Source organism: Eupeodes corollae, chromosome 2 (genome assembly GCF_945859685.1).
Source record: "Eupeodes corollae chromosome 2, idEupCoro1.1, whole genome shotgun sequence".
In the NCBI taxonomy this organism is placed as follows: domain Eukaryota; kingdom Metazoa; phylum Arthropoda; class Insecta; order Diptera; family Syrphidae; genus Eupeodes; species Eupeodes corollae.
In genome coordinates this window covers 31,229,441-31,250,949 of record NC_079148.1, presented here as the reverse complement: position 1 = coordinate 31,250,949, position 21,509 = coordinate 31,229,441, and the positions used below count along the sequence as shown (strand labels likewise).

General features: G+C 30.7%; 1 protein-coding gene across 1 annotated transcript in view; it reads left to right on the top strand.

Annotated features, from left to right (window-relative positions):
- LOC129944321 (zwei Ig domain protein zig-8) overlaps window positions 1-21,509 on the top strand; it is a 422,695-nt gene that overhangs the window by 391,776 nt on the left and 9,410 nt on the right. The window contains 2 exon segments of the mRNA XM_056053671.1: window positions 14,658-14,785; window positions 15,069-15,237. Of these exon segments, the coding sequence (XP_055909646.1) occupies window positions 14,658-14,785; window positions 15,069-15,237 (297 nt within the window).

The following is a 21,509-nucleotide window of genomic DNA, read 5'->3' as shown; positions in this document are numbered from 1 at the left end:
TTAAAAACGATATAAACATAACGATATAAACATGATAGCATTGAATGACATTTTCTAATGCCTTCACCAGATGACGAAGTCGAGTTTTTAAACACAAATTAATCAATATTTTATTTAATTAATACTTTCCATTGAAACACAAACTAGATACTAACTAAAATAATCAAGTGTCTACTAGCAGAATTAAGGACCTTATAAATCGGAGTGATCTAGCATATCGACGCTGAAAACGTTTTCGTGTTAACGAGCTCATTGAGTTGTACAAATCATTAGGTAATAAAATAGTACAGTTCTATTCTAACCTTCTAGATTTAAGATCTGATGGTCGTAAACTATGAAACAACCTGTTTACCTAGGAAAAGGTAAACAAAGAAATAATTTTCCAGCTGCAATGAATATAAATGAGCTTAACAGTAAATTTCCTTCTACACCTTTAATAACTGCAAGAGATCATGTATCTCTCAATACCATACCATAACCTTCTACAGACACTTTATTCAGTTTCGATTGTGTAAACGCTTTAGACATTGAAAGTTGCATAAGTATAAAGTCCAATGCCACTCTTGCTGATGATTTGAATCCAATTTTCATGAAAGCTGTTCTTTCATTGCTTCTACCTTACTTTACACACTTAATAAATACAATCTTTACCACTGGCATCAATGAAAAAGAAAAAAATAATTCCTATTCCCAAAAACTCGCTTTTTAATGAATTTAGAACGATTTCAATACTTCTTTTTCTATCTAAAGTCTGTGAAAGGATAATGCAAAAACAATGTCATATAAAACTTAATAAGTCGTAACAACCTTTTAGTCGATGTATAACAGCACTAACTTAAATAATCGAAGACATAGACTGAACTCAATATTGATAAACTAACTTTTTAAGCCCTTCTAGACTTTTCAAAAGCATTCGACAATGTGATTCACTCGATACTTCTGAATAAACTGCGTCACAGAATCAACATATCTTCAAAAGCTATTGAACTGCTTTCTTCCTTTTTGATTTTGCCTCATTTTCTTCCGATTCAACAAGAAGTTCCCAAGGATCAATATTATCCCCCCTTCTATTTTTATTATTTCTGAATGAAATGGGTTTTATTATAAAAAAATTTTATGACGATGACATTGAAATTTACAAATGCTGTTCTTTGACTTTAATGAACGACTGCGTTTTCACCCTGAACCAAAAATTAGAAAAGATATCCTCCTGGATGCATGGTTATCTCAAGAAAAGAATTAGATTTAACATACTTTCCTTCCAAAATTCTAGACGAGAACCCATTAGAATTCGTAGATTCCAGTAAAAATCTAGGTGTATTCTTCTATTCACCTTGACTGGAATGATCACAACAATCAATTGATAGGTAGGCACAAAACATCACTCTATTTAAAACTAGACTAATGCTGGCAAGGATCCTGGTAATACCTGTTCTCACAAACGGATGCTTCATTTTACAACTGCGATTATATCAACAAAAATTAAGAAAACATAGCTTTTAATGGTATCATTCGATTCATCTTTGGGTTAAGACAGTACGACCATGTTTCACATTTAAAAGAGATTCATCTTGATATGCCTTTAAATGACTTCATGAAGCTTCTAACATTGATACTGTTTTTTAATATTTGAAAACACGTCAACCAGTTTATCTATTTAAAAAAATCAGAATGTCAACATTGAACAGATCGACATCGGTAATTTTGCGATGCGTTTCGTGTTCGAATTGAATCATATTTTCTTTTTTAAACAAATTATACAACAGTGGAGCAAGAACCGATCCTTGGGGAAAACCAGCTGGTACTAATGAGAATAAATTGTTTGAACATACCACAAACTTTATATTAGTTAAAAAGCTGTGAGGTGATAAGAAGGAAATCTAAATTAAATCAAAGCCTTTTTCAATATCAGGTAGTGTTTAAAAGATACCCAACTCTTAATATGGTTAGAATTCCTTAGAACTTGATGGTAGGCAAAATGAGCTTTTCTGAATCGAAATTGTTCCAATTTAAAATTTTTTTGTTGATATAAATAATTTCATTTTTATTATTTTGAATATATTTTACTACAACTCCTTTGAAGGCTGTTAGGCTGTTAATGCCTGGCATTACCTGTACTTTTATCTATTTAAGGTTTGGTTACGATCTGAATCTGATTTTTCATGTTATCGATAACTAGAGATAATATGTTGTGTTTCAGATAAGTAATAACATATTCTATATCCGCATATACAATTAATTGTGCTGCATTCCTGTAATGAAACAATAATGGTTCATCAAAAAAGTATGAGCCCTATAGTTCACAATTAATTTCAGGTGAAAGGAATATAGTACCTGCATTTTCTGGGTATGGATTCTTTTTGTTTTTCTTTTTTGAAATTTTTGCAATGTTCCAAAGTGGTTAAGAACATTTATCGAGGCATCTCAAATTAGTATTCCACTCTTTGTTACGAAAAACTTTGTTTTCATCAGAAATCAAACTATTGAAAACAATCATTTCATTGTAAATAGTTTGTATACGGAATCTTTTCCATGGTCTTCCAAACCAGTTTCTTGCTTAAATCATTTGAAGTATATTAAAAGAAAGAATAATCGAAGGTTTAGTGGTGTTTTTTTTTAAGGCACGGATAACACTTTTTAAAATATTTTAAGTAACATTTTTTAAATAAATGTCAATTTGTTCTAGCCTTACAGACTCTAATATAAGAAATACAAATGCTTCTAAAATTGTTGTTAACATCTTGCCTAAACAATAGTTAGTAAGGTGTTTGTTGTTCTATGCGTTAATTTGTCACATCTAATTAAATATTAACAATTTTTAAGGGATTTCTGTTGCGTTATTGTTAAATTGACATCAATGTATCAAAATGACGAAAATAACTTAGAAAACATTGCACGAAATCATTGAAAATTGTAAAAATTAGTTCGCGACTTATTGGAAGCGCACAAACTTTCCTACCCGTAAATTTTACTTTGTTTAGTTGATACCCATAAATTTCATGTAATTTATTTCTAAAGGTTCTCACATTTTAATTTTAAAATGAATGACACGAACTTTTGGGTTCGATTATTTTTACCAATCCAATACATCCCTTATAGTAGATATTCCTTCAAGAGGAAGAGGACTAACGAAGTTCCAACGAAAGGACTTAATTCCTTATTATTTCGGACTTTATTCTGCTTCGGTATCAGGAGGTGTAAAAAAAGGTTAAGAAAAGAAATACGAAGGACAAATTAATTTATTTTCTTATAGCTTCCTTAGGGTACAAACGATCGATCATTTTTGTCTCCTCATTACAATGACGGTGACGTTCACAAATTTGTATTCAAATCCTCTATTATACAAACAAAGTATTCATTCAGTGGATAATCTGATCTTTAAGAAATAAAATAATAATAAAAAATCTCTTGAGGCCAAAAAAAAGGTTAATGGATATCTACTTGGAGGCAACATTTAAACCACAAGCAAAGAAAAAAACAACATCACCAACAAAAAAAAAACACAAAAATCATCCCAACAAGGCAAGTAAAAATGCCCAAAGAATATAAATCCTTATGGTATTTTCATATTTGCGAAAAGATTACGCTCAACACCTTATGGATCGGTTGGTAAGCCTCGCGGCAATGGTCCTTTATTTGTTGAATGGTTACTAAGATAATCTTTTCGAATGTATCTTTCTTCCTTTTATCGCAGTTTTCATATTTTGTTATTGTTGTATTTTTGGAAAGATATATATTTTTTTTGTCCTCTTGGTTCTATGACCGTGAGTGATACCTATTTATTCAACCCTTCAGATACAAAAAAAGTAACATTCTTTGAGGCTGTATTTTTATTTATTTTTTTTTTTTTCGGTTACAAGCTGACGAATTCTTTGGGGTCTTCGTATTGAAAAGGACAACATTTCTTAGGTATATATAAAAGAATAAATGTAACCATGATAACGACTTGAATGGGGTAGTTAATGGACATTTGGTGAAATCGTAACATGTGTTATAAATTTTAAAAAGTTAACGATTGTGATTTCTTAAGGAGAAAAAAAAAATAAGAAGATAAAAACAACATGAGAAGTTGGCTCGAAATATAAAAAATATTGGTTTTCGGTTAAAAGTTCGTTAAAATTTATTTAGAAAAAATAAAATCTTGGAACCTGATGGTCTGAAAACTTTCTGAAAATGAATAATTTACGGCAATTTTATTGGAAATTCAAAAGTCAATCAATAAAAACTTATTGCGGGATAATAATATATAATTGGGATTTCTCCTTAATCTGGTGGTTATTTAAAATTCTTTTATATTTCAAACATATATATCAAATTGCACTGTGTTCAATTATTCGTTTCAATATTCAATATGTTTATTATTGTTTTTTTTTTTTTTTTAATTCAGTCTTTCAAACTTGGTAGCTTCTTACAAGGCTCAATTGATCATTAAGAAGTAATATTCCCAAAAATCTTATTAGTTATAATATAGAATATACTCGTTGCATGAAATTATTCTGAAAATAATAAAGGGTGGTTATATTCTAGCAGCTGATGTTAATTTTGAATATAACACAAATTATTTAGGAAATGATTGTCATTTCTTTTAATAATGAAAATGCTATTATGGTTCAATTATATATGAAACAAAACATCGGCGAAATGGCCACCACCTCAACATCGGCGGCAAACCTCCATCTGATGCTCCAAAATTTTGATGATGCTGAGGCATAATTAAGGTTCTAAATGTGCCGAATTATCTCATTCTTAAGCTTTATAAATGTTGCTAGCTTATCGACGTACGCCTTTTCTCTCAAATAACCCCAAAAAAGAAGTTCAATAGCTTGAAATCAGATGGTCTTGGCGGTTATCAATTAACCGATGTCAACATCGACTCCACGTGAGATATCACGGCTATTGAATTTTTCTTGCAAAAGAGATATGATCTCGTTAGCGGTGTGGCACCATCCTGTTCAAACCACATATTGTCTTCATCCACATCTTCAAATTCTCGAACAGCACCAATAATTTCTGCAGTATGAGCTGTACGAGCATGTATTAGCGTTTACACATCTCCTTCAGATCAAATATACTCACATTTGGACAGTTAAATTCACCGAAAAATATCACGGAGTTCACTATTTTATTTTGATTTAAACACCCATTTTTATGATAAAGCTAAATGACTTTAACTCGTTGTGCGATTTATGTCTTTCCATAGTTAAAATTGAATTATTCTGAAATTGAGAAATTTAAAAACAAATGCAGAACAAAATTTGACGTTTAGTTTTAGTTTACATTCAACACCGGCCCTTAAGATTTAATCATCCTTCTATCCTAAATTTTTGAAGCTGACAAAAATTTAGTTTAGTTTAGTTTTGAATTACATACTGATGACTCCGATTGTTTTTAGTATATATAATAAATTATTGCAAAGAATGTTGAAATGACGAGAAATGTCAATATTTTTGATATAAAAATCGTACCAATAACAAAAAGCTTCCAATAAAAAGTTTATAGTAGTAGGTAATACAATTGTTTTGAGGTGGAACAGAAATAAATTTATCAAAATCTCATTCATAGAAATATGAACAAAAAAAAAAACAATTTGGTAAAATTAAAAAAAAAAATTGACAATTTTTAACAAAAAATTAAAACCTACAAAAAAATCACTAAAAGTTCGTAAAGATCGATTTTCGACTCAAATATCTTTTCAAATAAGTTTTATTTTATGAAAAACTAGCTGACCCGACGAACTTTTTTCCGCCTTAATGGCAATAAATAAGCAGATTGTGTTTTTTTATTGGAAAAAATACAAAAAAAAATAAATAACTACATTAATCATTCATTATTATTTCTGTGTTTTAGTACATAGGTTGCTCTTCACTTAAGTACCTTGTGATACACGACATTTTTTGTTTTATTATCAGGCGCAAAAACAAACAACGCAGATGGTCTTCCGACCCGTGAACATGCCACGTATAATTGACCATGGGAAAAACATGAATGTTCTAGATTTAAACCACAAACTTTTAAGGATTGGCTTTGTGATTTGTTGATGGTCATGGCAAATGCAAGACGTATCGGAAATTGAAGTCTTTTAAATTCAAACGGCATAAAGGTTGGGATCATCGGGATCCTCCGAATGAGAACTTCCTCACCTTTGAATTTTCCAATCATTAGCGTAGCGTAAATTACATTGTTCATCAATTTACTAACCACCAAACGCGTACCGTTGCACAGTTTTGGTTGGTTTATGTTTCGAAGCATGATTACTACGGAGCCAACCTTTAGACGTAAATTTTGCGGTGGTAAGCCAGGCACGTCCAAAGAGTTTAAAAATTCAATTGGATAGTTGGTGGCTTCATCTTCATTTGTGACGCAGTCAATAGATTTGAATGAATGCATTGTTCCAATGATCTTATTTTGAATTATGTAGTTCAGGTCATCTACATCTTTATTCTTAGCCGCTAAAATTGCTCGCTCACTCAACCATTCACTATTTTTGTAGTTAGAAATAATATTTCGAAATACATTGTTGATAAGTTCGTGTTTTCGAAACGCTGTTGGATTCAAATCACCTAAATATCTTGTTCTGCGTCGCAAATTATCTATTTGTTGCCTTCTGTTGTTCGCTCGACGATTCTGCATTGCCAACCGAGCTGTTTCACGGGCTGCTTCACTTTGCTCTCGTGATTGAGAAGCACGAAGTCGAGTCATACTATCGCGGCGCTGTTCACGTGCAATTTCTTGTTCTTCTTCAGTCCTTTCATTTGCAGTATTTTGTATTCTTCTTGCATTACGGCTTTGTCGGGAAAGATTCGATCGTCTTGGTCGCGGCATTATTAATTAAACTTCACTTCACTTTTAATTAAACTTCACTTCAATCTACTTCTTAATTATTTATTTAATAGAAATAGTTTTTATATTGATTTCTTACAAATATCAAATTGTCATCCATACGTCATTACATAGCTGTCATTTTACGTCAATTACATAGCTGTCATTTGCGTTTTGTTATTCCAAGTCTGATTCTTTTTTGTTATACCACGTTTTATAGTGACTGACGTTTCATGTCAAGTCACACGGGAACGCTGTCGAACGGGATAAAAAGTATCCTATGTCCGTCTACTGGCTCTAAGCTACCTCCCTACCAATTTTCAGCCAAATCTGTTCTGCCGTTCTTGAGTTATAAGTGGTGTAACTAACACGACTTTCTTTTATATTATGAAAAATATTGTTTTCGACATTCGGTAAAACGTTAAGGAAAATCTAATTGGCAGTTTTCTTACAAAAAATTAAAAACCTCCAAAAAATAATTTTTAGATTTTTAAGAATAATTCAATTGACAACTTTTTTTTAACAAAACACGAAAACCTACAAAGTTTTAAGCAAGGCAAATCGACAGACGGGCTTCGAAGTTATCAGTCTGGGTCGCATCCAAGCCTAACTGTTTTCCTTTTGCTTTGAAAATTTAAGGTTAAGAGTGAAACAATTTTAATGAGAGTTGAATAAACAAAAATTTGTATCAGTAATTTTTAGATGTCGTGTAAAGTCACTTATCAAACTTATCAAGATGCAAACCAGCTTTACTGAGTCGTGGGAATATCAATTGGCAAGTTCAACACGATGAGTTTGATTTTTCATTTAGACTCACTACCTGATTGGTTTTTTGCCCAATTTTAGTGTTCAGGCTTTTAAAAACTCAACCACAAATTTGATAGGTTTTCACAAAGCGAAATTAAACTTCATTATAATTTTTCATTCTTTAGGAGTTAAATGATCCACAATTCGGCAACCACGGGTTTAATAGTTCAAATTTAATTGCTGTACGCAAAAAATGCACAGTAAATTTGGTATTTTAAAACTAATAGCTTTTAGGTCTTCTTCATAAAAAAAAAGATTAAAAAAATGATGGCTAAATAAAACCGAAACCGTCAACACCATATTTTCATTTGCTTTCAAATAAAACCTACAAAAAACATTTTAATTAAAAATGTTTTTTTTCTAAATAACAATTCAGTATAAACCATCAGCTATGAAATTTAATTAAAATCATTTAAAGCCATTTTCTTGTTAATTTGAATAAAGGCGTTATTATTTAGCAGATATCTCTGTTAATATATTGATGATGGTGCGGCTTAAATTAAAATTCAAATATGTACATTGGGGAATATGTTCCCACCCCTAAACACATACATATGAACATAAAATTCTTTAGCACCAAATTACAAGCAAATATCCGTCAATTCATTTATAAACTTATGGCAGGCGTGCAAGGCATATGGATTTTTGTTTTATTGTTCTTAATCTTTTCAAGGTTTTATTTCATACACTTACACCAGTAAGGAATCATTTTTTATAGAAATCATCTATCATCGCATAGGACAAAATTTTGCCCTAAGGAACCTCCATTATGCATCACAAACACACATGGTACGAGTATAAGGCTAGAAAATATCAAAAAAGTTTTGAAACAATGCTTAAAAAATAAAAAAAAAAAACTAAGAGAAAAACAAACTTTCAAAAAAAAAAAACATACAAAGGAGAAAAAAATACTTAGAACTAGGGTAGGGTTTTGGATTTCCCTGACTAGGACACTCTGTACTAGAATTCATCTACCTATACATACTTAAATATAGTACAAGACTCTCTAGGGTATAATCATCTGGTTTTATATTTGTTTGTCCTTTTTTTATGACTCCCAACCTCCTTGAAGGAACGACAAACGACACTGCCATCAGCTTTATCTTACTCCTCTTCATAGTTTCATGGAATTATTGTCCTTGAAAGTGCTGACAATACTTCATGACAAGTTATAGGATACGACGAACTTATTGTAGCCGATGTGCACGTTATTTCTTATTTTTTTTCACTTTATTTTTCTTTTATTTTGTTTTGTTTTTTATTTTTCCTTCGAAAAGATTATGAAGGAAAGGAAAGTCTCTCAAGGAACGTTTGTACCTGTTTTATAACACGAAAACTAGGTCGGCAATTTTCAAGAGAAAGCGCGAAGAACTTTTCCTGCAATCATTCGTTTTCCTTTCAAAAAAATAAAAATAAAATGGGAGGAAGTGAAGTTTGTGGCATAGTGTATAGTAGCAGTGATGGTGACGAAGGCCACCCGACATGGCGATGGCGTCAAGAAACGACAAAATAACTAAGGAGAAGTTGAAAATGTTTAATTAAGGTCTTGAATTTTATAATTTTTGACATTGGGTTTATTTAGCTCTGTTATCGGGAACAGAAATCAGAAATGTGTGTTTCATTGGTAAAATAAAAAAAAAAGTAATTGGTGATTAAGGGTTGTATTTTTGCTTGTTTAACAGGGTTGAACTACTCGTAGCAATAGAGAGGCACTTATTACCGTCTAAGACCTAATTATATTTCAGTTTGATGTAATATTCCTTGGCTTAGAAATAGAGTTATAATCAAATAAAGTTGAAAATTAGCTTATTTTTTTTGTTGGGGGTTTGGGGTGTTTCTGAGTCTATTACTTACAGATTTGCATAAAGAGTTCGTGCTTCATACATTTCTGTATGTGCATATCATGTAACAGCTTGACTGTGTGATGGATTTATTAAAGAGTGTAAACAGAAATTATCATCTACCCTTTGGAAGGGACTAACCTGAACCACAGCTACCGGGGCATCTTGCTATAAAAATAGGGAATTGAATGAAAATTTAGAGCTGAATTGAAAACACTCGAATATATTACTAAGGCAAAACCTTAAAAACGTTGATATACATTGTTGTTTCTATTTTCATTCTCATGATGAAAAAAGAATGTTTATAAACGACTAAAGACAAAATAAGGATTTATATGCCCTCAACTCACCCAACAAACTTCTACATTTAGTTCCGTCGAAGCTAGATGTCTTCAGTTGGAATCTCCAAATTGGATGAGGTCACTTTTTACTTGTTCAGCCATCTCATTCGTTGGAATTTTATTATTTTGGCTAAGTCCACTAGTGCTTATCTGCTTTCCCAAATAATGACTGCTTGAACAGATTTTAGAGGTTTTTCTTGTGTCTATAGAACAATTTACCGTGTAGTACCCGTGGCATGATGGTTAGTGCGTTGGACTGTCATGCAAGGGGTCTTGGGTTCAATCCCTGCCTATGCCACCTTAATTTTAAAAAAAATAATTTTCGCGGGTACTGCCTCTTGCGAGGAATTGACAATTAATTCAATTCTTGTCATGAAAAAGTGCTTTCTCAAAACTAGCCGTTCGGATTCGGCCTAAAATTGTAGGTCCCTTCCATTCCTGACAACAGTACTCGCACACAGGAATGGTTGAGAGTTGTAAGTCACTAGGCCCTGGCTCACAACGGACTGTTGCGCCACCCCATTTGATTTGATAGAACAATTTACAATATTTCCACATTTTGAGTATTCATTATCAAAAAAATGTTGTTGAATCAATCTTAAAATAAATATGCATACCTATTTAATTTAAAATATAATAAGAAATGAATATAAGACAATCTGAAGATAAAAAAAATCACAGCTTCATAGAATGGTGCTCAAAATATTCTATATTTAAAGGGTGTCTCAGTGGAAGCAAACATTGTTTCGTACGAAGATTTCAAGCAGCTTAAGGGAAAGACTATCACATTTGTAGTGAGTGTCCTCTTTACGCCTTATACAACAAATGCAAAATAAAGGATGATATAATAAAATAAAAACTAGCTAACCTAGAAAAACAAAATGCTGGCGTACTAAAAATATACGCTTCTACCAGGACCTTATCTAGTATGTATTAAATGAATAATAGAAAGTTGAACCTAGTTTCGAAATCAGTTATCAAAGGTGGTGACCATTGACAAACGGGTGCTATTTCAATCAAAAAATACCTAAAAAAATATTTTTTTTTATCATCACGATCACCATCATCATCATCATGATCATCTTCATCATCAAATACGTGCAGAGTTAGGAGATGAATTCTCTTAGCATTTTTCCAAAAATTACTGACTGCTTATAGTTTTATAACAGGGAGGGAGCTCCACAAACGAAAAGAATGCACATAAAATTGACGCTCAGAATCAAGGGATGAGGAACGTACTGGAATAAGGTCACATGATATTACAGAACGCGTAAAGTGTATTTAAGTTCTTACTTTAAAGAGATTATCGAGTAAAATGCCATAGATGGACTTAGAGAAACTTGAGATGTGGTCATATCTCCTAAGACCATAAGCATAACGCGTGATACAACTTTGAGTTTTCGCTTGTGTTCGAAGTCAAAATTACTTAACACCTCGCAACAGAAAACATGAGGTGTACTAATAACGTTTTGGTCAATATAAAGCGAGTTTCAAAGGCGTTATATGATGAGTTTCCCAGAGCAGTCGAACACCTCCATATACCTTACCTAGCGTTAGATTAATATGAGTGTTCCAATTTAGTGTTTTATTAAATATAAGCCTAAGAACTCGATAGCACAGTTGTTTAAATATATCTCTGGGAAATATAAGGTATCCGTTATGGTTCTAGAGATGACTTATTGTTCTAATTTTATCTTTAAACAAATTGCTTACAATATTGTAGATGTACTTTCACATATTTTCAATAAAAGTGTGTACGGCGGTGTTTTTCCAACCGCTCTCAAGATTGATGAAGTCATTCCTCTACACAAAAAATCAAACCCTTGCAATATGAATAATTATAGGCCTATTTCACTGTTACCTGTTTGTTCTAAAATTTTTGAAAAAGCAATTAAGGAAAGAATTTTGAAGTTTCTTCATTGATTTAACTAAAGCTTTTGATTTAGTTGATCATAATATTCTCTTGAGAAAATTAAAAAATGCAGGAATGCGTAGATTTATTTATAATTGGCTAGATTCTTCTTTATCCAATAGAAAGAAATTAGTGAAAATAAACGGAAGTTTAAGTAGTTTGTGTGAAATTAGTATTGGTGTTCCCCAAGATTCGGTTTTGGGTCCCTTGCTTTTTCTAATCTTTATTAATTCTATTTTCAATCAGAATTTCAAAGAAAAATTACAGCATTTGCTGATGATAAGGCCTTTTCATATGGTTGTAGTTCTCTGGTTAATTTAATTTCTGACATTAACGCAGACTTAGATATCTTAAGACGCTGGTTTGCAGTTAATAAAATGGTATTAAGTAATAAAACAAAACTAATGTACTTAAGTCTGTCGGGATCTTCTAACTTAGTTGATTGCGATATATTTTATCATTCTTCAGATTGCCAAAAATTTAAATTCAGTGTAAATGAATCGAATAGTTTTGTCTCAAGGGAGCCCTGTTCAACTCATTGCTTTCAGATAGAATTTGTAAATACCTTTAAATACATTGGTGTTATACTTGAAGTAAAATGAATTGGTCCGAACATACATTATCGTTAAAAAATAATTTACTATGCTGCTTCAGACATTTTTATACACTTTGTTTATACTGCTCGAGAAAAATACTTGTTATGATCTACTTTGGTATGGTTCACTCTAAAATTCAGTATGGAATAACCTGTTGTGGACGGTCTTGTAAAAATAAAATCAATCAGCTTCTTGTTCTTCAAAAACATGTAATAAGAATAATTTGTAAAAAAATCGCTTTCATAATAGTTTTAATTTATTTCAGGAGTTAAAAGGTCTTCCTTCAAGACATCTATACTATTTCAAAGTCTTGAGGGTGTTTTTAATTAGAAGTGAATATTTATCAATAAGAAATAATCCTCGATACAATTTAAGAGTGAAATCTATGAATTAAGCATCTATCCTCTCTTATAATAAAATTCACTTTTGCAGATTCTTCACAATAGTAGCACCTTCAGTTTTTAATAAATTGACTTTCTCAATAAGAAGTCTTAGAGTATTGTCCATTTTCCTACAAAGTGTAAGGTCATGGCTATTTGGTTACGATCACGTACAAATTGTAACCTTATTATCTATAGTAAATTAATTTATAAGAAAAAAACTCATTTCTTTCTATCACCTTGCATGCAAATATGTCGATAATTTTGTCAAGATGAGCATTCGCCACTAGCTCTAGCTGTAAGCTATGCTAAAGAGTGTCTCATAATTTGTTTTGTTAGGGTTACATAGATATCTATGGTTATTCGGAAGACCACTATGTTTTTACTCTTTATTATATATTTGTTGTTGTATTTTTTCAGGTAACTACTAAAATATTTTAATTATTATTCTGAATTTTTCTTATATGATATATTAGCTGATTATTATATTTTGCCTTAGTAGCTAACTTTTAATATTAATTAATTGAGATAAATGATATGTTTTCATCTTTAACGTCTTCTACTTAAATTATAATTGTAAGCATTGTAAACCTACCAAAATGAATTATTAAATACAATAATACAAAAAAAAATGGTAAGCATTTAGTTTTGTCGGATTTAAACAAAGATCGTTTTGCGGGCCCAATTAACAATGGTATTGAAATCCTCGTTGACTTCATGCACACCATTCCCAAGCATGCCTAATTGAAAACTGTTGCTTAATTAACCGTCGCGTCGTCTGTATACATGTGCACAGAAGAGTTCAGTGGACATGACAGAAGATCATTGATATACACCGAGAACAGTATAGGGCCCAAAATAGACCCCTGAGGGACACCTGTCTGCAGAGGAAGAAAAGTAGACATAACATTGTTAGCAAAAACTGAGATCTACCGCTTAAGTAGGAGGAAATAAGCTTACAAGTGCAGAAGAGAGATGAAATTTACATTTAAGTTGTTCACAAAGTATAAAATTGTTGACGATATCAAATGCCTTTCAAAAGCCAAGAAGCGTTAATATAGTCACTTTATCATTATCTATTTCATTTATGATATTTTCAACGACGCGACGTCTGTTAAAACTGTAGTACAGCTGTGCTTAGGGCGAAAGCCTGAATGATTGATACACATCAATTTATTACTAAGGAGAAAACTTCGTATTTGGTTATTTATCAGTTTCTCCAAAACCAAAGAAAAGGTAATATAGCTATAGGTCGATAATCATCTCCATTGCGATTTTCGGGAACTAGGATTTATACTCGCTTGCTTCCAAATAAAAAAACTTTTGAAAACAGAAGTTTTAAGAAATAGAAATACTTTAAATATTTCTGCTGCAGCAAATTGTCGGTCAAGCTGAATAATCTTATACATTCTTCTTTTTTTTAAATTGGTTTGAAGAATTCTAATCATGGAAGTCTTTAAAATTATTATTTGAGTAAGGTCCATTTTAAATTTTAGATATTTTTTCAAACGTATTAATTCATGCATCCAAAAATAAATTAAACATTAAATTTTGGTATACAAAACGTGCTCATAAAACTAAGCTTAAAAAAATGATGATTCTTATTACATAAAACTTAAACAATCAATTTTATCTTGAATTGTAGTTCAGATTCAGATTGTATCGATTTGTGAAGTTTGAAATTGACATTAAAATTATCTGTCCCAGCAATTTCTATACCAGCAAACTTATGAATTTTATTTCTTCATTCAATAAAATCCCACATACGATAATTATTATAATCAAGAGAAAAACACAAAATAAATACAAAACCAACTCTTCTGATGGCCTTTGAATAAATCTTAAATGGTCATTTTACAACAAGCTAACCTAATCAGAAAAATAAAATATACATATATCTTATTATTATTATTTGTATTAATCTCATATGTGTGTACTTTTTGTTTCTTTCTGTTTTGCAGAACCTATTACCGAAGTAATTGGCGGCCCTGAACTCCACATCAACAGAGGATCAACAATAAACCTCACATGTATAGTAAAATTTGCTCCAGAACCTCCGCCCACAGTAATTTGGTCGCACAACCGACAAGTAAGTCAATTTATGTATATTTTTTTTTCTTCATTCACTTAATTACCTACTTATACAATTACATATATAAATAAGTCGTAGTGCTTTTATTCTGACTTATATTCGTATCTGCATGAAATGGTCCTGAGAAACAAACATATAAGACATTTATAGAAATAAAGTCAGATATTATTGTCGTCCTGGATAAAGGCAGGATTATTATACACTTCGAAAAAGACTCATATATTTAACTATTTCTGTTTTCTTCTTTTTTCTGTTTTCTTGCTATGGTGTCCCGTTTTAGGTCATAAATTTCGATTCACCCCGAGGTGGAATATCATTAGTAACAGAAAAGGGTGTCCTTACAACCAGCCGGTTATTGGTTCAAAAAGCCATCCAACAGGATTCGGGACTGTATACGTGTACGCCATCAAATGCAAATCCAACATCAGTTCGAGTACATATCGTAGATGGTAAGTGAAATAGCATCAAAAATTATTGAACCTAATTAGGAATATTATAATTCTGGCCAAATACTGGATAATAATAAGGGATATAGCTAAGGAATGATGAATATGGATGTTTGTATATGGTCGAAATGTAGATTGAAACGATGACCTCATTTAAGAATTGTTGTTGAAATTGAAGATGATTGAATTTATAGCCATTTAAATATAGAAATGGTTTCATTAGAATTGTATATTCAATTATTTCACTTGGTCTTCTAATATTTACCCAGTGAGCTGTAATATTTTAAGGATATATATGGTTTTACTGAATCCTTGATATGGCTTGAACTATTTTGCTGAATGTTTGCTTTCTTTTTCATACTATGATAAAGTTCTGTTTCCCTGGGGTTTGAAAAAACCCTCATAATATAACTCTTAATATCCAATGAAGAAGAAAAGTTTGGCTATTTTAGAAAATGAATTTCAATACGATAAAAATCAATTAGCTTAAGTGGACTGAAATTATTTAGGAATATTTGATACAATATAAGGGTTGATATATTGAAAAAAAAAAAATGAATTCCAATACGTTTTCTTACTATACATTACGTACATACGTGTACATTACAATGTACGTGAATTTTATATTTTAGAAAGAAGTAAATTCCTTGAAAATATTTCCATAATATTAAAGATTCACATTTTCCTACTTCAAAGCCTGTCTATAGTTCAAAACCTTCATTTCTAAAAATCTATTTCAAAGATAACAAAATAGCTGTCTGTTAAGTCTGTGGCAATCATTTTTAAATTTTACATCAAATTTGTCATTTTGAATGATTTAAGAGACAACGATAAAGCATTCACGTTCCATGGCATCAATAAGGATTCTATAGATTAAGCTTGAGGAGGATTCATCAATCGAATTCTCAATCAATTTAATTAGTAAACAAGTAAGAGAGGTAGAAATTCTTTACCTATAGTTGATTAATAACTACTGAATTATTTATGATTAAAGATTTATTGCCAAAGGAGCATAAGTACTCAAAGAGACATTGATTTTATTAAAAAGAAAGAACATCCAAAGTGTTTTATAAAAAATTTACCTCAAGATTATGGGAAATTACAAAGAAGAATAAAATACAGGACAGAGTCGACTGTTCCTGCTAATAATTGGAATTATTTACTTAAAAAGTATTTGTGAACAGAAAGCCAATATTTTTAAGGAAAATATTTAATTGATTACAAAACTTTTAATTAGGTTTATATTTAGTTAGATGTTATGAGAAGCAAAAAGAACGAAATCGAAATTTGATTTAAGAAAAGATATTTAAAAAATAAAAAAAAAACTGAGAAATAAATTAAATCAAAATTAAACGAACCTTAAACGAAAGGAAAATATTGAACCGGAGATGGCGATTCTAATAAAAGTTTCCTTTATAATAAGAGGCAGTGCGAAATCAGGTTCCGAGATTCTAACTGCATGTGTTGTGTATACATCGTCGATCTGCAGAACAAATGGTTAAAGTATTTATATTTGAAAGTAAGAATAAAATATTTGATGTATTGACATAATAGAGAAAAAAATAATGTTTTTAATTTACATAAATTACTCATTAATGGCTTTATAGCCTTCAGAATATTCTCTTCACATTTTTCCAAACATCACTAAATGGCTACTTTAACTTTTAGAAATTAGCTAAGTTCATGTTGCATCTGTCAATTAATCTTATAAGAGTAGCGGATTAAATGGTCCAGTCTACAGTTGAGAATTATAATTAATAGGTTGTTTTCTTTGTTTATTCTCACGAACTGTAACAGTTTAGACATGTTCGGAAGCCTGTTTTTTTAACAAAATTGATTCAATGAAAACTAAGGTTTTTAATTTAGGAGTGGCTTAGTAAATTATTGTTTATAAAATCACAACTTATTCAAAAGCTAAGCGATTAACAATAGGTTATTTTAAATATTAAGCCAGTATTTTTAACTTCCCATTAAAATTGATCCCATGTATTATTTTGATAATTTTGTAAGTAGTTCGTACGTCTGTACTTTTAAACGTTCGTGCATTTGGGATATCATCTTTTATCAAAGATATTTCTAGGTTTTCGTGTTATAGATACTAACATCAAAAAGTGCAGGGAGGATTCTGAACAAAATTCAGCGCTTGTTTTTTTTTAATTAATCAAAAATCAATCTTTTTATGAAAAAAAATTTATGAACAAAGAGTCATATAAATACAAAAATTTCCCCTAAAACCATAGCTTCCAAATTCTAAAATGTCATGAGGCCCAACATTCCTCAAAAAGCCTAAGACAAATGTTGAAACAACCAAATAATTATTTAAATAAAGGACGTTCAAATTGTAACTTGTCTTATATTTTTAAAGTATTTTTAATTTTGTAATTTGGGTCTTATGACAAAGGGGTTGGGCTTTTTGACATTTATTTACAGCATCACGACGATTATGACTTCTATTGTTTCTGATGTAATTATTACCTCACGACATATAAACCAAAACATTAAATGACGAAAGGCCCAAGAAGAGAAACGTGTCGTAAGAAATGTCACTAAGAAAATGTCACAAAATATAATTGCAATATAACACTGATTTAGGCATTCATTGTGGCATTTTCTTCTGAAAAAGAACCATTTTTTGACAAATATGACTGAATGTTTCTTTTTGCTTGGAATTATGTAAAACCCTTTGGGCGAAAATACCTAACGCCTAGTTTTCTATTACAAACAAAGACTACCTAATACACAAAATATTGCCAAAAACCTTGTTAAAACTACCTTCTACCATTTTGTATTCAAGAAGTTATATAAAGATATAACTTGTGGAAAACCTAAACAGTTTGAAATATCAGTTACAAGTTTTGGTACTAATAGTACATCCCATTTTTTGTTCTCAAAACATAAAATGGCATTATTTTGAAAGTTGATCTTTTTCGAAGTTATTAAAGCAGATTCAAAAATAAGAATAAGTTTTTCTTGACACTCTCTTAAGATATTAAGCACGATATAAATATGTGAAAAAGATCGAATTGTGGGGTAAACCCGCATCTTAAGTGATTAACTTAAATTTTTTAGCAAAGTATTGATCACTATAGTAAGACATAATCTTCGTGTGAACAAATTTTGAGGAAGATAACTCCCACGGATAAGACCATGACTGAAATAGACTATATTGTTATCAAATAACATACATATCTAAAAAAAAACTGCTTTTTAACAAAAAAGTTTTCTATAAGAGTTTATGCCAAACCTTATTTCTGAAAGAGCTTAAATTAAAACAATCTTTTGAAAAGCAGCTTTATCTTTTAAAAAATATAAGTAATTTTTCCAAAAAAAATAAAAAAATAAGACAAGACACATATAAAAGGTAATGTACCTACTTATCAAACAAACAACAAGTAGATGGATTTACTGAGTTGAGTATGGATGGGTTGGGTATTATATACCACGAAAACAAGAAGACCTTATATTTAAGGAGATGAAAACGAAACCAAAAAACCTAAATGCATCAGAGCAAGGACATATCTAAGGAAATAGGAAAATATTTCGTTTCCTTAAAAGTATAGGTACCATATACAATATACACACAAATGTATACATAATCTAACCCTCAAGATGTGCTGAAAGTGCAGCATAGACAACATTTTCCTTTTTTTTTCTTTTTTTTCTCTTAACACTTTCAATATCATCTTTAGATGGAATAAGGACGAAGGAAAAACTTCTTTTTCTTTTAAATAAAAATAAGTAAAAAGAAAATTCTCTCCAAGAATATCGAGGTTTATTCTTGTTGCTGACGCTTTACTTTTTCATCATCAAAAGCATCAGCAAAGAAGCTCTTATGCTTCGGTAACCATGCATGGAAATAGGAAAAATTGCATTTCCCAACTATAAGTCGTACTACCTATAGGTAGATACGACGACACTAGTACTACGAACGATTTCTAGCTTCTCTGAAGCTAAGTTTTATTGGTAATATTTCGAGAAAAAACTAAATATGAAGAAAAATTTCTCGAAGGTATATTGTATTATATTTTATACATAAATAGTGTTGTTCTATAATTTTATTTCCTTATGCCATCATCAGGGCTTAAAAGGAGCATATTTGAAAGAATAAAAAAACAATAAGTGTGAAAGAATCAGAGATTTGCTGAAACAGCTAAAGATACTATGCCAAGCTGTGTACCTATCTAACCTACCTATCTATAAGTGTAGTACCTTAACTGAGAATAAGAAAAAAAAATCAAAAACAAATTTCATATTTCCATCGATGAAATGGGGAATTTTTCTTTTCTTTTTTATAACATAGATATTTATGGAGTATAAATGTTCATGTCGAAAGGAAATTTGATTCTTCTATGTAAGTTTTTATGTACGAGTATTTATATGAATTCTAAAGGAACAAGAAGATATAGGTAAATTTTTTTGTATACAAAAAACGTGATCGATGTTATAAAAATGAAAAAATACATTATAGACAAGGTAACTTATCTGTCAGCCATATGAAAAATAAAGAAAGTACTATTATTGACAATTTCAATGTTATTAATGCAATGTAGATGTATTTTGATATCAATGCAAAATAACTGGAAAATGTTCTAGGTAATTTTTTGACTACAACGACATTTTTTTCTCAATTAGATGACACATTAAAGTGATATCTATTATAATCCTGGAAAATTAAAAAAATAAGCAATGCTTTCACTTCCAAAAAAAGTCATATTTTGAGTACAGAATAAAAGTGTGAGAGGGTTGGAAGGAAATAAAATTTTAGACAAATTATTGTACGAAATCGAAGGTTTTATATATTAGGCTCTTAAAAAAATAACCAAATGTACTTATCAAAAAAAAAATCTTTTCTTAAAATTTACTGGAATTCAATCTCCAAAACTCTTTCTCATTTTTGTTAACGATCTCCTGTCTGCAACTTCTAATCCAATACATTGTTTCGCTGACGATAGTACTCTCAGCTTTAAGTATTCGTTTTCAGATTCACATTCCTCTTCTTCGGATGTGGAACTGCAACCACAAAATATGATAAGCTCGTTAAATTCCGACCTAACCAGCATTGTTCAAAAACCGAATGCTGTCGTGTATCGTTAAAGGGGGATAAACCCCCTTTGCCATTATATTCTCGGTATGTTTATCAACAACCAACTTTCGTGGAAGGATCACATACGCGATGTCACCAAAATGTTGCAAGATGTTTGGGTTTTTTAAGGCGATGCTAAAAGTTTTTCTCCCCCTTTAATCTAACTGTTATCTACAAGACTTATATACTTGACTTGAGTATGACTCCCATATCTAGGCTGTTACTAATGCAACTTATTTAAGCCTCTTGGACATCATTAGACGTAGATCATTTAGATTGATTTTTGATAATACCATCATAAGATCATTTACGTCACTTGAACATCGTCTAAATGTTTTTTGTCTCACCCTCTTTTACCGTTATTTTAACGGTTTATGCTCTAGAGAAATAGCTAGTTGCATTCCTCCCATTAAAAAGTTCAACTGCAATATTCGCGCTTCTAGGAATGCTCATCATAACATCAATATATCCTCGAGCCCAACTTCAGTCGTATTGTTAAGTACAGAGATTCGTTCTTTAGCTGCACTATGCGAATGTAGAATTCAGGAAATCAAAACCAATGTGCACCAACACCTCCTTTCAACCCCTCTCTCCATTTCCTAGTGCTCATACTGTGTCTACATATTAAGGGTAGTATTATCCCCTTGAGTGGGATATATGTGGAACTTACATTAATAAGTTCTAAGAAACTGCAAAAAAAATATTTATGAAACAAATTAATTTAAGAAACATCACTCTAACGATTTTCAAATAAAACAATTAAAAAATCGCGTTTTAATTTGTTTGCAGGTAAATTGTGAAATCTTAAAGTATATTCTTAAATATATTTTTTGGATACATGAGCAGGTCCGGGCGACCAAATCGTGGTTTGCAGTTATTCAGCGCTTGTAAATTTACATTTTACATTTAAATTTTTTCAATTTAATTTTTAAATGTTAGTATTTTTTTATTAGTTCTAAGGAAAATATGGCAGGTTGAAAGAATGCAAGTAAAAAAAAAATATAAGAGAAATTTAAATACATATCGTTCGTTTTTGTTGAAATTCGAATTTTAAATGTTTGCCAAAAAGTTTGTATGAAAAAAACGCTTGAAATTTAAATTTTAGAATTTGATTTCAAGCTATGGTTTAGTTAATTGGAGCGTGGACAGACACACGGACAGAATCGAGAGTCCCAATTTGTTGGACATCTCT